This window comes from Pagrus pagrus, assembly GCF_965226575.1.
Source record: "Pagrus pagrus genome assembly, chromosome: 20".
NCBI classification, from domain to species: Eukaryota; Metazoa; Chordata; class Actinopteri; order Spariformes; family Sparidae; genus Pagrus; species Pagrus pagrus.
Genome location: NC_140207.1, coordinates 436,550 through 456,549, shown reverse-complemented (window position 1 = coordinate 456,549; position 20,000 = coordinate 436,550). Strand labels below are relative to the sequence as shown.

The following is a 20,000-nucleotide window of genomic DNA, read 5'->3' as shown; positions in this document are numbered from 1 at the left end:
AAGCACCTGTAAAAGCCCCAGTGATCCTGATCCTAGGCCTAAGGAACGTTCTCAAAGACTAAGGGAATCTTGTCAAATGATCAGTCCTCCCTGTTTCTCTTGGATCACCACAATATCCTCAAGAACCACCAGAACCTTTGGTAGAACCTAAGGACTTCCTAAGGGCTCATCTTTCAGAATATGTAGAACTTTTGTTGGGGACGTTTGGGGGCTGAATCTGCTGAAACATTTTATTTTAAACTCAAATAAGACTTTTAGTATCTGGAAGGGGATTGAAGACGACAGAGTCAGAACCAAAACAAACATGGTTTTCTGATTTTGTGAGGAGCACCTGCAGTGGATTGTGGGACACCGAGGTCATAATAACAGACTGTTTGCTTGTCGTGTGGACAGCAGCGGTTTGTGGACGGACCGGCTGCAGTGCTGACTCGCTCTGACAGATCTGATCTGGTTCATTGTGCACTTTGACAGAGGCGGAGCCTCAAACTGGACATAAAGTCGGGGTGACAGCTGGTGTCCTCTGGGTGATGAGTTGACAGTGTGACTGATGAGGACGGACAGAGGACACACGGAAACACTCACACCTCCGCTGGCCATCAACACTCACACATAAAGTCAGCCTGCTGTCCGACCTGCAGCTGCTGTTGTTTCACTTCAGTACGAACTGAAACTGAATAAGAACCAAACAGAACATGAACAAACATCAGCTGTCAGTCACTTTGTCTCTTTGTGGTCACTTCATGTCTCCTTGAGGCTGCTCAGACCTGGTAACAACATCCTGAGTAATCTGATTACAAGTGGACAGCTCTGAGTACAGGTGTGCATGACCCTATTCGAGATCCAATCACTCAAACCACATTCAGAGGAGGTCTGGACCACGAGTGACCTCATTCTGTTCGCAGTGTGAAGAAGAAGAAGAACCAATTGAACCAGTAACACATCACCAGACTCCCTTAACAAATGTGGTGATTTTAAGAGTTGTTGAGTTAAAACAAACTTTGTAACGTAGTGAAACTCTGTCTCTGACAGACTCTGAATCATTGTCTCCTTCTTGTAACTTCAGCATTAAATTTAAACAGTAAGTTGTTTGTTTCCTTGTACAAAGTGTCAGTTTGTGGCAGCATGGCTGTACCAGCCTGTCTGCTTCTGTGTCTAAAGTGCTAAAGTCTTACCTGCAACATTTAGCAGCTGTTTGAACACACTGTTTACACTGATTTCACCATTTACACTCAATTTATGAAAGAAGAAACATTTTATTGATCTCAACATGTCACATTTTACAAACACACTAACCAGTAACCAGTATAGGCGACTTCTTTGTCCCCAGACTCCCTTAACAAATGTGTCAGTTTAGTGAGTTGTTGAGTTGGAGACACTTTATAAACTGTGTGAAACTCTGTCTCTGACTGATTCTGACTGATTTGTTCCTTCTTGTAAATTCAGCAAATGTTCTACATGAACTTCTTTCTGTCTTTGAGTAGAAACATGGAGTCTGTTTGTCTCAGTGATGGACGGGTTTGTTTCATACAGAGCAGGAAGTGACATCACATCACAGCTGGTCACTCAGGTGCAGGTTGATGTAGCTGTGAACTGATGCAGTCTGTTCAGTAATCGGACACATCAGCGTCTTCAGCTCTGTGTGGTGATCTGATGCAGACTGAGCTGCAGGAACGTTCTCCTCATGTTCCTTCACAACAATCTGTAGAGACCGACTGTGAAGAGGCTCCCAGTCGTCTGAGATGTTTTCAGCTGAAATGTCACTGCAGACATGTTGTGTCCTGCAGGTTTCCTCCTCCTCCTCCTCCTCCTCCTCCTCGTCCTCGTCCTTGCCAGGAGGAGTTACAGCCCAGAGGGGGGAGGAGGGGGGGGGGGGGGGGGGGGGGGGGGTAATCTGAGTGTGTATGTTACAGCGTAATTATTAGTAATTAGCATATTATTCTAATACCGTCATATAGACAGCCTCAAGTACAGCCAGATAACAGTGATAGCACTACACACACACACACACACACACACACACAGCATCACCCAGAGGCACTGGGCTGACTGCTGCATTATTCATGTTTGGCCTGAGGCAAGTTAGCTCGCTGTGCTAACGCTAATGCTGTTAGCGCCCAGTTACTGTTCCTGCTGGAGATCACGGTTTACACACACACACACCCAACACACACACACACACACACACAAATTACATACATCTCACAAATACAGTTTAATGTCCTTGAAAGTAAAGAAGAACTGTGTGTGTGTGTGTGTGTGTGTGTGTGTGTTGGGTGTGTGTGTGTGTGTGTGTGTTGGGTGTGTGTGTGTGTGTGTGTGTGTTGGGTGTGTGTGTGTGTTGGGTGTGTGTGTGTGTGTGTGTGTGTGTGTGTGTGTTGGGTGTGTGTGTGTGTGTTGGGTGTGTGTGTGTGTGTGTGTGTGTGTTGGGTGTGTGTGTGTTGGGTGTAGTCAGTCTTGTCTCTAATCAGTGTTTCTTTTCATAGACATCAATGAACTGAGGTCATGTTAACGTAGTGAACACATCGTCTCCTTCTTTCCTTCTTTACCTCCTTCTTTATCTCCTTCTTTCCTTCCTTCTTTCCTTCTTTACCTCCTTCTTTTCTTCTTTACCTCCTTCTTTATCTCCTTCTTGCCTTCCTTCTTTCCTTCTTTACCTCCTTCTTTACCTCCTTCTTGCCTTCCTTCTTTCCTTCTTTACCTCCTTCTTTACCTCCTTCTTTTCTTCTTTACCTCCTTCTTTATCTCCTTCTTTTCTTCTTTACCTCCTTCTTTATCTCCTTCTTTCCTTCCTTCTTTACCATCTTCTTTCCTTCTTTACCTCCTTCTTTACCTCCTTCTTTATCTCCTTCTTTACCTCCTTCTTTACCTCCTTCTTTCCTTCTTTATCTTCTTTATCTCCTTCTTTCCTTCATTCTTTCCTTCTTTACCTCCTTCTTTCCTTCTTTACCTCCTTCTTTACCTCCTTCTTTATCTCCTTCTTTACCTCCTTCTTTACCTCCTTCTTTATCTCCTTCTTTACCTCCTTCTTTACCTCCTTCTTTCCTTCTTTATCTTCTTTATCTCCTTCTTTCCTTCATTCTTTCCTTCTTTACCTCCTTCTTTCCTTCTTTACCTCCTTCTTTATCTCCTTCTTTCCTTCATTCTTTCCTTCTTTACCTCCTTCTTTATCTCCTTTCCTTCCTTCTTTCCTTCTTTACCTCCTTCTTTATCTCCTTCTTTCCTTCATTCTTTCCTTCCTTCTTTCCTTCTTTACCTCCTTCTTTACCTCCTTCTTTATCTCCTTCTTTACCTCCTTCTTTCCTTCTTTACCTCCTTCTTTACCTCCTTCTTTCCTTCTTTATCTCCTTCTTTATCTCCTTCTTTCCACCCTTCTTTCCTTCTTTACCTCATTCTTTCCTTGTTTCCTTCATTGTTTCCTTCCTTCTTTCCTTCCTTCTTTCCTTCTTTACCTCCTTCTTTACCTCCTTTTTTATCTCCTTCTTTACCTCCTTCTTTCCTTCTTTACCTCCTTCTTTACCTCCTTCTTTCCTTCTTTATCTCCTTCTTTATCTCCTTCTTTCCACCCTTCTTTCCTTCTTTACCTCATTCTTTCCTTGTTTCCTTCATTGTTTCCTTCCTTCTTTCCTTCCTTCTTTCCTTCTTTACCTCCTTCTTTACCTCCTTTTTTATCTCCTTCTTTACCTCCTTCTTTCCTTCTTTATCTCCTTTATCTCCTTCTTTCCTTCATTCTTTCCTTCTTTACCTCCTTCTTTCCTTCTTTACCTCCTTCTTTATCTCCTTCTTTATCTCCTTCTTTCCTTCATTCTTTCCTTCCTTCTTTCCTTCTTTACCTCCTTCTTTATCTCCTTCTTTCCTTCATTCTTTCCTTCTTTACCTCCTTCTTTATCTCCTTCTTTCCTTCCTTCTTTCCTTCCTTCTTTCCTTCTTTACCTCCTTCTTTATCTCCTTCTTTCTTTCATTCTTTCCTTCCTTCTTTCCTTCTTTACCTCCTTCTTTATCTCCTTCTTTACCTCCTTCTTTCCTTCTTTACCTCCTTCTTTACCTCCTTCTTTATCTCCTTCTTTATCTCCTTCTTTCCTTCATTCTTTCCTTCCTTCTTTCCTTCTTTACCTCCTTCTTTATCTCCTTCTTTCCTTCATTCTTTCCTTCTTTACCTCCTTCTTTATCTCCTTCTTTCCTTCCTTCTTTCCTTCCTTCTTTCCTTCTTTACCTCCTTCTTTACCTCCTTCTTTATCTCCTTCTTTACCTCCTTCTTTCCTTCTTTGCCTCCTTCTTTACCTCCTTCTTTCCTTCTTTATCTCCTTCTTTATCTCCTTCTTTACCTCCTTCTTTACCTCCTTCTTTCCTTCTTTATCTCCTTCTTTATCTCCTTCTTTACCTCCTTCTTTCCTTCTTTACCTCCTTCTTTACCTCCTTCTTTCCTTCTTTATCTCCTTCTTTATCTCCTTCTTTACCTCCTTCTTTCCTTCTTTACCTCCTTCTTTACCTCCTTCTTTCCTTCTTTACCTCCTTCTTTATCTCCTTCTTTACCTCCTTCTTTCCTTCTTTACCTCCTTCTTTGCCTCCTTCTTTCCTTCTTTACCTCCCTCTTTCCTTCTTTATCTCCTTCTTTCCTTCATTCTTTCCTTCTTTCTTTCCTTTTCCTGTCTGAATATCATCCATCCGTCAAACACACACAATCTGTTGTTTCTCATCTGTGTGTGTGTGTGTGTGTGTGTGTGTGTGTGTGTGTGTGTGTGTGTGTGTGTGTGTGTGTGTCACCAGCTAAATGCCACCACTGACACCACAGGCCACTATAGTCTGTCACAGTGTGTGTGTCCATTGTCACTTTGAATCACACACACATACATACACACACACACACACACACACACACACACACACACACACACACATACACACACACACACACACACACACACACACACACACACACACACACATACATGCACACACACACACACACACACACACACACACACACACACACACACACACACACAGCCCTGGGTGTTCCTGTGTGTGCTGTCTGCTCTCATCCAATCACCTCTCAGGATTTAGGTTTGCAGGATGTTAGCATTAGCACATGCTAACGGTTAGCTGTGAGGCTAAATGCCGCTAACGCTGAACACAAACACACACACAGCGCTGCAGGTGTCTGACAGCAGATAATAACACACACATCAGATCAGCCTGATTACACACTGCTAATTGGCGTGTGTGTGTGTGTGTGTGTGTGTGTGTTTGTGTTTGAAGGCAACAGCTGCATCCTGAACACACACACACTGATGGAGTGAAACAGTGAAAGTATAATTCTCATCTTCAAGTTCAGATCTGGATTAATTTAATCTCTCACACACGCGCGCGCACACACAAACACACACACACACAAACACACACACACACACACACACACACACACACACACACACACACACACAGTCTGAAGGTGTGTGATGTTCGTCCAGCTGTTGGTGTTTTGAAGGAACAGTTCACTCATCACCTCCACCTGAGGATCAGAGGTCATGTGACCATATAAACTGTCTCATCACCAGACTCCCTTAACAAATGTGTCAGTTTAGTGAGTTGTTGAGTTGGAGACACTTTATAAACTGTGTGAAACTCTGTCTCTGACTCATTCTGACTGATTTGTTCCTTCTTGTGAATTCAGCAAATGTTCTACATGAACTTCTTTCTGTCTTTGAGCAGAAACATGGAGTCTGTTTGTCTCAGTGATGGACGGGTTTGTTTCAGACAGAGCAGGAAGTGACATCACATCACTGAGGTCATGTTTTGCGTTCGGAGGAGAAACTTTTCAGCCTCTTGTTTCATTTCATTTCTTCTTCTGTGGTGTTTATCCACGTTCTTCCTCATCCAGGATTGTTGTCGTCTCGTTCTCGCTGTGATCTGATTCTTGATGTGACTGCCTCTTCCCTGGACTCCAGACCTCCTTGACCTCCTGCTTTATAACTTCAGCTCTGATGAACCAGCTCTCCTCATGTGACTCACAGCTGGAGTCCACTTATAAACCTTAAAGATGGAAGAAATCTAAATTTCCTCTTCATGTGTGGACGGCTCGACATTTATCATCCAGTGTTTTATTCTTCCTCTCTAACTGCTGTCTTTGTGTCTCGGTGTCTCATCCTCTCTTTGTCTTCTTCCTCCTTCATCTTCATCCGTCAGTCTTCTTCTGATTCCTTCATCAGCCGTCACCCGCTGAGCACAAACATCTCCGAGAGACATCAACTCATCATCTTTGACGCCGTTGAAAAGACGTTCGATGGAGACAGAATGAAAGTCTTTAGGCGTCTGTTCAACGTTCACTGTTGATGTCTCAGTGACGTCCTCACAGGGTTCAACATTAAAGTCTCCACTCATCCAACCTCAATCAGGTCCACTAATGTTCTGAGGTTCTGTTCATAAAGCTGATCAGTAACTCTCCTGGTGAAGTTCACGTCTCATGCAGCTGCTGAGGTCGAGGTTCAGGTTTGAATCCTCGAGTCCAATCTGAGCGTCATGAAAACTGTTAGAACCAGAAGAAGTTCTGCAGACGTCTAAGACTGAAGTTCAAAGATGTCTCACATCACAGAGTCGAGACTTTAATGTTGAACCCTGTGAGGACGTCACTGAGACGTCGACAGTGAACGTTGAACAGACGCCTAAAAACTTTCATTCTGTCTCCACTGGACGTCTTTTCAACGCTGTCAAAGACGATGAGTTGACGTCTTGCGGAGACGTTCAGATCTGTGTTGACACGTGTGAACCGTGACTCAGTGATCAGAACTGAGAGCTCGTTAACATTCTGCTGATCACGCTGCAGGACGACAGCGCCGAACAACAGGAGTCTGTGTGAGAGAGACAGACAGGCTGACAGGCTGAGAGACAGACAGGCTGAGGGACAGGCTGAGAGACAGACAGGCTGAGGGACAGGCTGAGAGACAGACAGGCTGAGAGACAGACAGGCTGACAGACAGACAGGTTGAGAGACAGGCTGAGAGACAGACAGGCTGGGAAACAGGCTGAGAGACAGACAGGCTGACAGACAGACAGGCTGAGAGACAGGCTGAGAGACAGACAGACAGACAGACAGACAGACAGACAGGCTGACAGACAGACAGGCTGAGAGACAGGCAGAGAAACAGACAGACAGACAGGCTGACAGACGGACAGGCTGGGAGACAGGCTGAGAAACAGACAGACAGACAGACAGACAGACAGACAGACAGGCTGACAGACGGACAGGCTGGGAGACAGACAGGCTGAGAGACAGACAGGCTGAGAGACAGGCTGAGAGACAGACAGGCTGAGGGACAGGCTGACAGACGGACAGGCTGAGAGACAGGCAGAGAAACAGACAGACAGACAGGCTGACAGACGGACAGGCTGGGAGACAGGCTGAGAAACAGACAGACAGACAGACAGACAGACAGACAGGCTGACAGGCTGAGAGACAGACAGGCTGAGAGACAGGCTGAGAGACAGACAGGCTGAGAGACAGACAGGCTGACAGACAGACAGGTTGAGAGACAGGCTGAGAGACAGACAGGCTGGGAAACAGGCTGAGAGACAGACAGGCTGACAGACAGACAGGCTGAGAGACAGGCTGAGAGACAGACAGACAGACAGGCTGACAGACAGACAGGCTGAGAGACAGACAGACAGACAGACAGACTGAGAGACAGACAGGCTGACAGACAGACAGGCTGAGAGACAGGCAGAGAAACAGACAGACAGACAGGCTGACAGACGGACAGGCTGGGAGACAGGCTGAGAAACAGACAGACAGACAGACAGACAGACAGGCTGACAGACGGACAGGCTGGGAGACAGACAGGCTGAGAGACAGACAGGCTGGGAGACAGACAGACAGACAGACTGAGAGACAGACAGGCTGACAGACAGACAGACAGACAGGCTGAGAGACAGACAGACAGACAGACAGACAGACTGAGAGACAGACAGGCAGACAGACAGACAGACAGGCTGAGAGACAGACAGACAGACAGACAGACAGACTGAGAGACAGACAGGCAGACAGACAGACAGACAGGCTGAGAGACAGGCTGAGAGACAGGCTGAGAGACAGACAGACAGGCTGACAGACAGACAGGCTGAGAGACAGACAGACAGACAGACTGAGAGACAGACAGGCTGACAGACAGACAGGCAGAGAAACAGACAGACAGACAGGCTGACAGACGGACAGGCTGGGAGACAGACAGGCTGAGGGACAGACAGGCTGAGAGACGGACAGGCTGAGAGACAGGCTGAGAAACAGACAGACAGACAGACAGGCTGACAGACGGACAGACTGGGAGACAGACAGGCTGAGGGACAGATGTGTTTCTGTCCTGTTTGAATAAACTTTATTGTGTCAGTGGTGAACAGAAACATTTGAGGAGCAGAAAGAGTCAGAGGCTGTGTGTGTGTGTGTGTGTGTGTGTGTGTGTGTGTGTGTGTGTGTGTGTGTGTGTGTGTGTGTGTGTGTGTGTAATCAGGACCAGATGGTTTCATTCAGACTTACATACTTCAGAGAGAGGGAGGGCGAGCGAGCATCACAAGCACTGACACAGAGAGAGAGAGAGGATGAAAAGAGAGGAAGAGTTTGTAAAAGAAGACGAGTGCAGCTCCACCCAGCTGTGTGTGTGTGTGTGTGTGTGTGTGTGTGTGTGTGTGTGTGTGATTGGCTGAAGCAGAGCTCTAATCTGGCCCACCAGCACATCAGCTAAATGTTATCAGACCTCTGAGGACTCCATCTTCCTCCTCCTCTTCCTCCTCCTCCTCTTCCTCCACCTCCTCCTCTTCCTCCCCCTCCACCTCCTCCTCCTCCTCCTCCTCCTCCACCTCCTCCTCCTCCTCCTCTTCCTCCTCCTCCACCTCCTCCTCCTCCTCTTCCTCCACCTCCTCCTCCTCCTCTTCCTCCTCCTCCACCTCCTCCTCCTCCTCCTCCTCCTCTTCCTCCTCCTCCACCTCCTCCTCCTCCTCCTCTTCCTCCTTCTCCTCCTCCTCTTCCTCCTCCTCCTCCTCCTCCTCTTCCTCCACCTCCTCCTCTTCCTCCCCCTCCACCTCCTCCTCCACTCCTCCTCCTCCTCCTCTTCCTCCTCCTCCACCTCCTCCTCCTCCTCCACCTCCTCCTCCTCTTCCTCCACCTCCTCCTCCACCTCCTCCTCCTCCTCCTCCTCCTCTTCCTCCTCCTCCACCTCCTCCCCTCCTCCTCTTCCTCCTTCTCCTCCTCCTCTTCCTCCTCCTCCTCCTCCTCCTCTTCCTCCTCTACTTCTCATCTTTTACTTTCTTCTTCATGTCTCAGTGTTTCTTTCTTCTTCATGTCTCAGTGTTTCTTTCTTCTTCATCTCATTTTGTTTTTCATTCTGTCTTTGAGTCTTAATTAATTAAATAATTAAGTTCAAATCTGAATGTAAAAAGATTTTTCATGTAAATCGTCCTGGTTACTAATAAACATATTGGTCCATCCCTAGCCTGCAGCTAGCTTAGCGTCAGCCTGCAGCCAGCTTAGCATTAGCAGACTCTTCTCCTGAGTGATGAAGACGATCAGCTGACTGGTACCAGAGAAAACTCTGACAGCGTCGGACATGTTGGTTTATTTTCTTCTTCAGAGATCTTTTATTGATTTGTCTGTGAAGAGGGTTCACTCTGGACAGATTGGAGGAACTGAACTTTGTAACAAACTGAACTTGTTGGTTGTTGTTGAGTCACTGACGGCTGTTTGTTGTTGACAGCTGGATGAACTGATCCACTCGACTCGTGACTCCGTCTTCTTCATGACGGAGCACATGAAGAAGAGTTTACACTGTGTGTGTGTGTATGTGTGTGTGTGTGTGTGTGTGTGTGTGTGTGTGTCACACATCCATCTCACAGCTCCACCTCTGCAGGAAATGCTCGTCTCCATAGTAACGCTGCTGGTCGTGTCTCGACTCGCAGAGGGAGGTCAAAGGTCGCAGCGATGTTAACACTTTAACATCAAACACACACACGTACGACACGCAGGGCAGTGATGGATGACATCATTTCCTGTTTGTACACAGCTGCTCTGTCAGACTCTGTGTGTGTGTTTGTGTGTGTGTGTGTGTGTGTGTGTGTGTGTTTGTAGAGGCTTTAAAGGGTTAATGATCCTCACTGCTACAACTTTTAGGAGAGGACTTATTGATCAGGAGACTGGAGACAATCAATAGCTGCACATTATGATTAATTACTGCTGGAGCGCGCGCGCGCACACACACACACACACTCACAGTGTTGGTATGTGACCAACATCACAGTGGAAGTTTGTGTGTGTGTGTGTGTGTGTGTGTGTGTGCGTGTGTGTGTGTGTGTTTCCTGTGGAAGTGAAGATCTCTGTCTCTGCTTTTATTTTCTGTGATGAGACACAGACGTCGTGTTTCTTTGTTTGATGATCAGTGCTCACCTGTAGTACCTGTAGTAGTACCTGTAGTACCTGTAGTAGTACCTGTAGTAGTACCTGTAGTACCTGTAATACCTGTAGTAGTACCTGTAGTACCTGTAGTAGTACTGATAGTATCGTTGCTGATACCAGCGGTACGCCGTGTGTCTCTGTTGAGGAGTCACAGTCGTAGCCGACATGGTTCTGGACTGGATGAAGAGGTTGTGGCTCGTCTTGTGTTGGACTGATGATTCTGACCAATCAGAGCTCTGCAGTGTTTCCACCTGTAACACCTTGATTCCACTGACACGTCTCTGTTACCTGACCGGCGCTTCATATCCCACCGAGAGTGTGTCAGGAGCGTCAACCTGCTCAGGTTGTGTTTGTTGGGTTTTGTGGCTCTACTGTGGTTCTGCTGTGGTTCTGCTGTGGTTCTGCTGTGGTTTGCTGTGGTTCTGCTGTGGTTCTGCTGTGGTTTGCTGTGGTTCTGCTGTGGTTCTGCTGTGGTTTGCTGTGGTTTGCTGTGGTTCTGCTGTGGTTTGCTGTGGTTCTGCTGTGGTTTGCTGTGGTTCTGCTGTGGTTTGCTGTGGTTTGCTGTGGTTCTGCTGTGGTTTGCAGTGGTTCTGCTGTGGCTCAGTAGCTCTGTGATTGAACCGTTCAGTTATTTGTTATAAGTGTGTTAGTTGATAACAGTCCGGACTCTGGTGCTGTGGAGTCGGTGACAGACGGGCCGGTACTGACTGGCGGCTCTCACAGTGTCACATGTTCACCCTGTCTGTGGACCTGAAGCTCCGGATCATTCTTCATCACTCTCTCAACCGAGGAACCAAAAATCAACATCATCGTCGTCATGATAATTATCAAAAGACAACACACACACACACACACACACACACACACACACACACACAGTTCACAGTTCAGTGTCGGCGATTAAGAGGCTAAGATTGCTTTTTTTGTCGTTTCTTCAGAGAGAAAGAGTGTGTGTGTGTGTGTGTGTGTGTGTGTGTGTGTGTGTTTAATGTGCCTTCTGTTACAAAGAAAGAAAATGAGCCTTCCAGCTATTTAATGTCAAAGCATTGAGATGACAGCTACACACACACACACACACACACACACACACACACACACACACACACACACAGTCATTACACTGAAGGGGCTGACGAGGCGTCAAACCCCCTGATGTCACAATATATATTCACACACACACACACAGAGTCAGTGTGTGTGTGTTTGTGTGTGTGTGTTTGAATGGAGGGATTTAGACGTCTTTGAGTCTCAGAGGAAGACGAGGTTTACATCTATTATCTGTGTGTGTGTGTGTGTGTGTGTGTGTGTGTGTGTGTGAGAGAGCAGCAGGGAGGATGCTGGGTAATGTTAATGGACTGGATCTGTCTCACTCTGAACAACATTATATGTTTACAAGCTGCAGAATAAACAGTCTGAACACTGAGGCCTTCTGGGTAACGTAGTGTTTGTAAAAGGATGATTCTGGTGTAAACGTCAGTAAAAGATGTTTGTCTCTAAACAAACTGTCTCTCTGTCTCACTGTCTGTCTCTCTGAAGGCTAAAACATGAGCACGATAACTCACCACCTGTCTGTCTGTCTGCCTGTCTGTCTTTCAGCCTGTCTGTCTGGTCAGGCTCCAGAATGTACTCTGGTCCAGTCCAAAGAGGACGACTTCGACTGGGAACAAGGAGACACACGAGACCGTCCAACCAGCAACCCCTGGATCCCTGCAGGTACCTGTCTGTCTCTCTGTCTGTCTCTCTGACTACCTGTCTTCATGTCTGTCTGAGTCTACACTCAGGTGACAGACTCTTACAGGAGGTGTTCCTCAGGGAACCTACGTTGGTCGTCTGAAGTTTAAACCAGACGATCTTTATTTCATTTCCCTCTGGAACCCTCTTACCTTCTGCTTGTGACTGCTGAGACGTTCAGTGTCCATCAGTTGATGTTCAGCAGACTCGCTCCAGAACAACCACATCCAGAGATCATCCGGCCTTCGTCCTCTTCAGCCCTGACTCCAGTTTATTAGAGACACTCGTGTTTTTCATAATCAAAACTCAGGAACATAAAGTCCCAACATGATGATTCACGTGTTGGTCAGCTGATGAATCTCAGTCCAGTTTCTCTCTCTTGGGGGGGAGATCCTGCTGCTGCTCTGCTTGGGTTACACTCCTGGTCCAGAGTCTCTGTTCGCTGCCAGAGTGTCTCTGGGTGAGAGCGAGCAGACAGGCTGGGTGTCTGAGGGTGGGCTGCCCCTCCACGATGAGCCCAGCAGCAAAACGCAGCTCGCTGAGACCAAGCCACGTTTCCTGTGTTAAAGCTCGGCACGTGTGGAGGGGCGGTCCGCCACGCGTCCACCCGGCCTGTCCGCTCTGCCTCCCCAGAGACACGCCTGTGAGCTGGCAGTCACCACCAGAGTGTCCTGAGCTGAGAGGAGCTGCAGGTTCAGATGATCGTTCACCTCCACACATGATATGAATATATATTGTTGCTGCTTCACGTCGTTCCATACCAACATGAACTTCTCCTCAGGCAGTGTGGTGGCTGTAGAGGAAGAGAGTAAGTGCAGTTCCCATAATGAAGTATTGAATGATTCGTCAGTGTGACTCTTTGTACCTGAAGGCAGCACAGAGAGAAAAGCTGCTGCAGCTTTTGTGTTATCTGCTATTGACCTGCCACAGCTCCTCCTCTGAGTTATAGACGGACACAAACACTGGAGATAACACTCACTGTGTGAGTGTGTGTGTGTGTGTGTGAGTGTGTGTGTGTGAGAGAGAGAGCCGTTTGTCACATGCTCGCAGAGGTTAGGCCGCTGACGAATGAGAATGCAGCGCTCTTAAATCACTGAGCCAATCACGTGAGAGACAGGCTGAGCGAGGACACACAGAGAGGAGGTGGTTACTGTCCTGTTTAATGTGAGTTATAGGAGGGGGGGGGGGGGGGGGGGAGGGGTGTCACCTCCTTTCTTTTCAATAAAGAGGAGGTGTGTGTGTGTGTGTGTGTGTGTGTGTGTGTGTGTGTGTGTGTGTGTGTGTGTGTGTGTGTGCGAGCGACTAATTGCAGCCAATCCAGGCAATCAGAGAGCAAACAGCTACACTCCCAACGGACACACACACACACACACACACACACACACACACACACATGCTCAGTGCAGCAGGGAGCGGCAGGTCTTTAAATCTAACTAACCCTCCACACCAGAGAGGCCGGCCGAGCGAGCTGTAGGCAGACAGGGAGAGAGAGAGAGACAGATGGAGCAGGGTGTGTGTGTGTGTGTGTGTGTGTCTGTGTGTGTGTTACATCAATGACAGTACATCAGGTAACACACACTCAGATTCTGACAAAGTTAAAAGTTGTGTTCATATGACAACGTTGTGAACAAACGACTGATCAGCTGTAGAGTGAACACACAATCAACCAGCTGTGAGCCACAAAGTCTGTTTACGTCTTTTACGTCTTTGTCTCGTCTCGCTGCGTCTGCCGTGCGTGATGTGCTCTGATATCGACATCAGTCTGTGATGTTGGGAAGGCGGCGTGCGATGACGCCAAATAACAATAATCCATAATTCACCTCAAATGCATCAAACTAAAGTAACGAGGCTAACGAGCTAATGAGGAGATTACCAGATGTAGGGAGGGAAAGTCAAAACAATGTGATCAGTAGTTGACAAATCAATCATGTAAGCCTGAGATCAGACCAGGAGACTGTTCACCTCCACACAACCCTGCAGCTAATGACCACAACGCCCCATCTGTCCGCTAGCCACCGAGCTGACAAGCTAAAGACTTTGCTAACTGACTCTATGGAAGCTATCGTTAGCGGTTAGCTCTCCAGCTGAATCAGTCCTGGTCGCTCTCACATTGTTTGTTTGTGTGACTGAGGCGGTGGTCGGCTTGGAAAGGCTCGGGGAGAAGGTGGCTCATGGCGAGAGCTTTACAGCGCCCCCGTCTGGACCTCGCCGCTGCCCAGGGCCGTGGACTGAGTGCTTGCGCGCCCTCTCTCCTCCTCCCGCTGCGACTGTCACCGCGGCAGACTGAACTCAGTGCGTCCCGCCGTGCATCGTTGCTCGGACATCCTGCGTTTTCATGTGGACGGAGATTTTCCTTAAATAGCGCTGGTGTGGACGGGAATATTTTGTAACCGGATCGTGAAAGAAATGCGTGTTTAAAAATGCCTGTGTACATGGGGACTAGGTCTGAATCTGTTTATTTCATAATATCTCGACATTACCCAGAATCCCTCCCTTCTCTTTGTCTCTGTGGACTCCAGTTTAAGCTGAAAATGTCCATTTAAACCTTTGATATTTAAAGTTTTGGACTGGGACCTGTGATTGTGATCGCAGCCCGGCAGAAAAACACCTCAATCAGTATTTATAACGTGCATCAGCCCAGACATTAAGCCTCCGAACACTCACTTTAAAACAGACACTTTTTAAATGGTAGTTCTGCATGTGTTCTCACTCAGAGGAAGCAGGAGGGCTGAGCTGGGAAAAAACTCAATACAGAAGCTGTTCTCCGCTGTAACTCGTCTGGTTTAATACTGCAGCCACACACACACACACACACACACACACACACACACACACACAGCAGCAGCAGCAGTAGCAAGGCATCGATTGACCAGTGATTGCAGGCTCCATTTAATGTTCTTATAAATGGTACAAGTTCAATCTAATCTGAACCATGTAGCGCTCTCTCTCTCTCTGCTGTCAGTGTGAACAACAGTAATCTTCTCTAATACCCTTTACTGCCACACACACACACACACACACACACACACTCACACACACACAGAGTGTTTCAGGCTGTGGTCGGTGAATATTTTCCTCTCTCTGATTTGTTTCTTTGACTTAGCAACTCGTTAGCAGTTTGTTACTGCAGACAGCTCCAGAGTGAGGAGCTGAGTAGTACTGCAGTAGTACTGACAGAGTAGTACTGACAGAGTAGTACTGCAGTAGTACTCATGTTGCATGTTTTGGTGCAGCAGCTCGTTCTGACTGCAGGTTCGTTGAGTTAAAGTTAAAAATAAACAGCAGACAGTTGTATCGGTGTCAGAGGCCAAAACCAAACCGTGACATCATGGATATATTTAGTCACACTCAGAGTCTCTGAGGTTACTGTAGCTCCGTGTACTGGTACTCCTACAGGTACTGTGGAGTACTGCACAGGGTATGTGAGATTTTTTAAAACATGTTTGGACCAACAGAAATGTTTCAGCAGTGTCTCAACTACGAAATACACTCAATCAAAACTCCATCGTGACACAAAGCACCATCATGTGGACAGTGTGAAGATGAAAGAACACTTTACTACTTTTTAAATGGTAGTTCTGCATGTGTTCTCACTCAGAGGCAGCTGAGCTGGATCCTCCATACAGATCGGAGAAATCAGAGAAATCAGTTGGAGAAACCACATTCTGTCGTCAGTATTCCTACTTTCAGAAGACGAGTAATCAGCCGTCACGTTCAGGATCACTTTCATTCACTGTGAAGACAGTTTTAATATTTAACTACAAAAAATCAAGAAAATGGATTCAAGGTTGAAACACAGCAGCTGAAACAGCTCTGACAAAATCCGGTCAGAACGACGAGCTGCTTCATACCAGGAGACACGATCCAACTGCTGCATGAAGCCAGTGTGTTTTCACTGAATCTGTCAGTAAAGGTGTGTTCAATAGCAGCTGACTCTGAGGTGAGGTAGTCCAGACATCCACCTGCAGCTGATGCACGAGGAAAACGTCATACTGTCATCAACATCAGAGAAGACCGCGTGTTTTGGATTCAGAGCAGCGGACTTTAAGACCATCACGACGTCTTTCGACCTGCTGGACCACCACAAGAGCTCGAAGGCTCCTGGCTAGTGATGGACAACATTAGACTCAGGCTGGACAGACAACGTGACATCAGAGACTGTAGTGCCCACAGACATCTGTGTCCACCACGTCTTTACAGAGACCCGTCTCCACTACATCTTTACAGAGACCTGTGTCCACCACGTCTTTACAGAGACCCGTCTCCACTACGTCTTTACAGAGACCTGTGTACGCCACGTCTTTACAGAGACCCGTCTCCACTACGTCTTTACAGAGACCCATCTCCACCACGTCTTTACAGAGACCCGTCTCCACCACGTCTTTACAGAGACCCGTCTCCGCTACGTCTTTACAGAGACCCGTCTCCGCTACATCTTTACAGAGACCCATGTCCACCACGTCTTTACAGAGACCCGTCTCCACCACGTCTTTACAGAGACCTGTCTCCACCACGTCTTTACAGAGACCCGTGTCCGCCACGTCTTTACAGAGACCCGTCTCCACTACGTCTTTACAGAGACCCGTGTCCGCCACATCTTTACAGAGACCCGTTTCCACTACGTCTTTACAGAGACCCGTGTCCGCCACGTCTTTACAGAGACCCGTGTCCGCCACGTCTTTACAGAGACCCGTCTCCACCACGTCTTTACAGAGACCTGTCTCCGCCACATCTTTACAGAGACCCGTGTCCACCACGTCTTTACAGAGACCTGTCTCCGCTACATCTTTACAGAGACCCGTGTCCACCACGTCTTTACAGAGACCCGTCTCCGCTACATCTTTACAGAGACCCGTGTCCACCACGTCTTTACAGAGACCCGTCTCCACTACATCTTTACAGAGACCTGTGTCCACCACGTCTTTACAGAGACCCGTCAGAGACCCGTCCTTTACAGAGACCCGTGTCCACCACGTCTTTACAGAGACCTGTCTCCACCACATTCTACATATCAGTTTCCAGTCTCCTTGATTTGTAATTATCAGTACCGGTCCTGAAGAATCCTCATCAGTTGAGCTCTGATGTGACAAAAACATGTAACCTGGTTCAGACTTGAAAACACCTGCAGGTAAACCCAGTCAGTCCACCAGACCCAGTATCTCCAGTTCTCTGAGTCTGTGTAGTTAGGGTTCTCTGGTGTTTGGAGGTTCTCCTGCAGCTGTTTGCTTCTTCGTCTTCGTCTTCTTCTTCTTCTTCTTCTTCTCTCCTCCTGTGTGTTCCTCAGGCGAGCAGGACGCCCTCCTGTCAGTCATCATTGTTGGCCAATGAAACAGCACGCTCTCAGCCTTTTAATTGATTTGCTCCAATCAGGGATGACCAGAGGGAACACACACACACACACACACACACGCACACACAGATGCCTTTGGTGTGTGTGTGTGTGTGTGTGTGTGTGTGTGTGTGTCTCTGTGGGGTTCAGGGTATATTAATATTTCTAATAGCGCTGTTATCAGCTCACTGCCAGCTGTACACAGTAAACACACACACACACAGTGAAGCTTGAAGGCAAATATAAACACAACACACACACACACACACGCTGTCTGTCTGTTGTGTGATAACTCCCACAATGCCTTTCTGTGTTAAAGAGACCTGGAGGTCAAAACCACTTTTCTGTGTGTGCGTTTGAAAAAGTACAAACTGCTGTAAACAACACACACACACACGCACACACACACTCACTGAAAACAGATTACACACACACACACACACACACACACACACACACACACACACACACACACACAGCTGCAGCCAACAGGTAAACAGTGTTTAAAGGTGAACCAGAGTCTGTGTGTTTTTGAAGTTTTGGACTTTTCTATTATTTATCTGCCAAACAGAGAGCCTGTGTGTGTGTGTGTGTGTGTGTGTGTGTGTGTGTGTGTGTGTGTTTATTCTGTGTATGTGTATATTTGTGTAGGGTGTGTGTTCATGTGTGTGTGTGTGTGTGTCTGGGTTAATTAGTGTGTTAAAGGGTTTATCAGCGTGTCGGCATGCAGGAGATTCATGCAGCCTTTGAACATGACACGGCTCTGAGTGTGTGTGTGTGTGTGTGTGTGTGTGTGTGTGTGTGTGCGTGTGTGTGTGTGTGTGCGTGCGTGTGTGTGTGTGTGTCCAGTATAAAGCCACTATCAGCGTCCTGCCAAACCCAATTAAAGCCTCATTCAGGGAGTTTAAACACACAGAGCGACTGTGACTCAGATCCAGCCAATCAGAGGAGAGGTCACACTGACATGCTGGCTCCCTATTGGCCGGCTGGTTGATCTAAACTCTGTGACATTTAGTGAAATCCTCTGGTTGTGAGTGTGGTGCAGCTGCAGATGGAGATCACTTCATGTCTGCATTCACAGATAGCTCCATGTGGTTAGCTTAGCTTAGCACAAAGACTTGGAGCAAGGCAAACCGTTAGCTGTTAGCGACAAACGGAGACAAAAAGCTACATAATGATATGAAACTGAATTTATTATTTTACATTAAAATATGATGAATGTGACGGTTCATCCTGTAAACTGAACTAATCCTCATATTTATTATAACATTGTCATTCTTCTTATTATTATTCTTATTCTTATTATTATTCTTACTAGAGCCCGACCGATATATCGGCTGGCTGATATTATCGGCCGATATTAGGCATTTTCCAAACTATCGGTATCGGCATTTATAATGGCCGATGAATGAATATTTAAAAAATAAAATAAAAACGGACGAAACACCCTTCAACCATGTTGAAGTGTTAGCATTGCATAGTTTGTCCACCAGAGGACGCTCTACAACGTCCCTGTTGGCAACACTGTTGCCAACAGGCATCACTGTGTTTAGAACGCCACAAACCGAGGACCAGCTGATCCAGCCAGAGTCGGGCAGAGCGAACCAGTTACCCACGACTGAGATCATCGGTGAAGTGTGTTCAAGTTGGCAACTGTCACAAGAAATACATTGCTTGAATAACAATTAAAAGAACATCCCCATCAGTTCTCTTAACTCAAATAAGTAAGGGATAATGTATAGTGACTCGGTTGTTATGGAGAAATAAACCCCGACAGGTTGTATGGAACCATACAACCTTTTGGGGTTTATTTCTCCATAACAACCTCCGCACTATACATTATCCCGCTTATTACACGGCTTACGAGTGAAATAAATAATAAATAATCACCCACAATGATTCAGCAGCGACAAGGATTAGTCGGTCAAGTTTTAACTTTCACTTTCACTTTCAAGGCCGGCCTGAGAGAGCAGCTGGACAGCGGTGCTTCTTATGCTGTGGTTGGTGTAATGCGTTGAAAGTCCAGCTGTCTTGCTGGATCAGAGCGCCGTCCCTAGCAACGGTCTGTTATACTTGACGACGGTCATTATACAGAAATAACGGACCGTAGAACGCAGCGATGGACCAATCAGAGAGCAGCATTCAATAGAGCCGTGTAATAACTATATAATTATGTAATTTATATATATATATATATATATATATATATATATATATATCGGCCGATATATCGGAATATCGGATTTTTAAATCACCAAATATTTGTATCGGTCGGGCTCTAATTCTTACTAATCACCAGCGCTGTGCTACAACATCCTCCAGTAATATATTACTTTCAGCAGTAACAGAGTAACACTGACTGCTGGCGTCACTGGCAGTGAGCAATGTGTACAATAATCAGTGTGTCAGACTCATCTGGTACTGATCCACTCTCAGACTGAACAAATGTAAAACTGACTGAAAGTCCAGGTTCTGCTGAGACACCAGGACCCGACTGACCCAACAGGA

General features: G+C 46.8%; 1 protein-coding gene across 1 annotated transcript in view; it reads left to right on the top strand.

The window, feature by feature from the left end:
• LOC311249261 (receptor-type tyrosine-protein phosphatase mu-like) overlaps window positions 1-20,000 on the top strand; it is a 157,572-nt gene that overhangs the window by 19,158 nt on the left and 118,414 nt on the right. Inside the window, exon 2 of the mRNA XM_084340158.1 lies at window positions 12,029-12,145. Coding sequence (XP_084196284.1) covers window positions 12,029-12,145 — 117 coding nt within the window. The remainder of the gene's footprint in view (window positions 1-12,028; window positions 12,146-20,000) is intronic.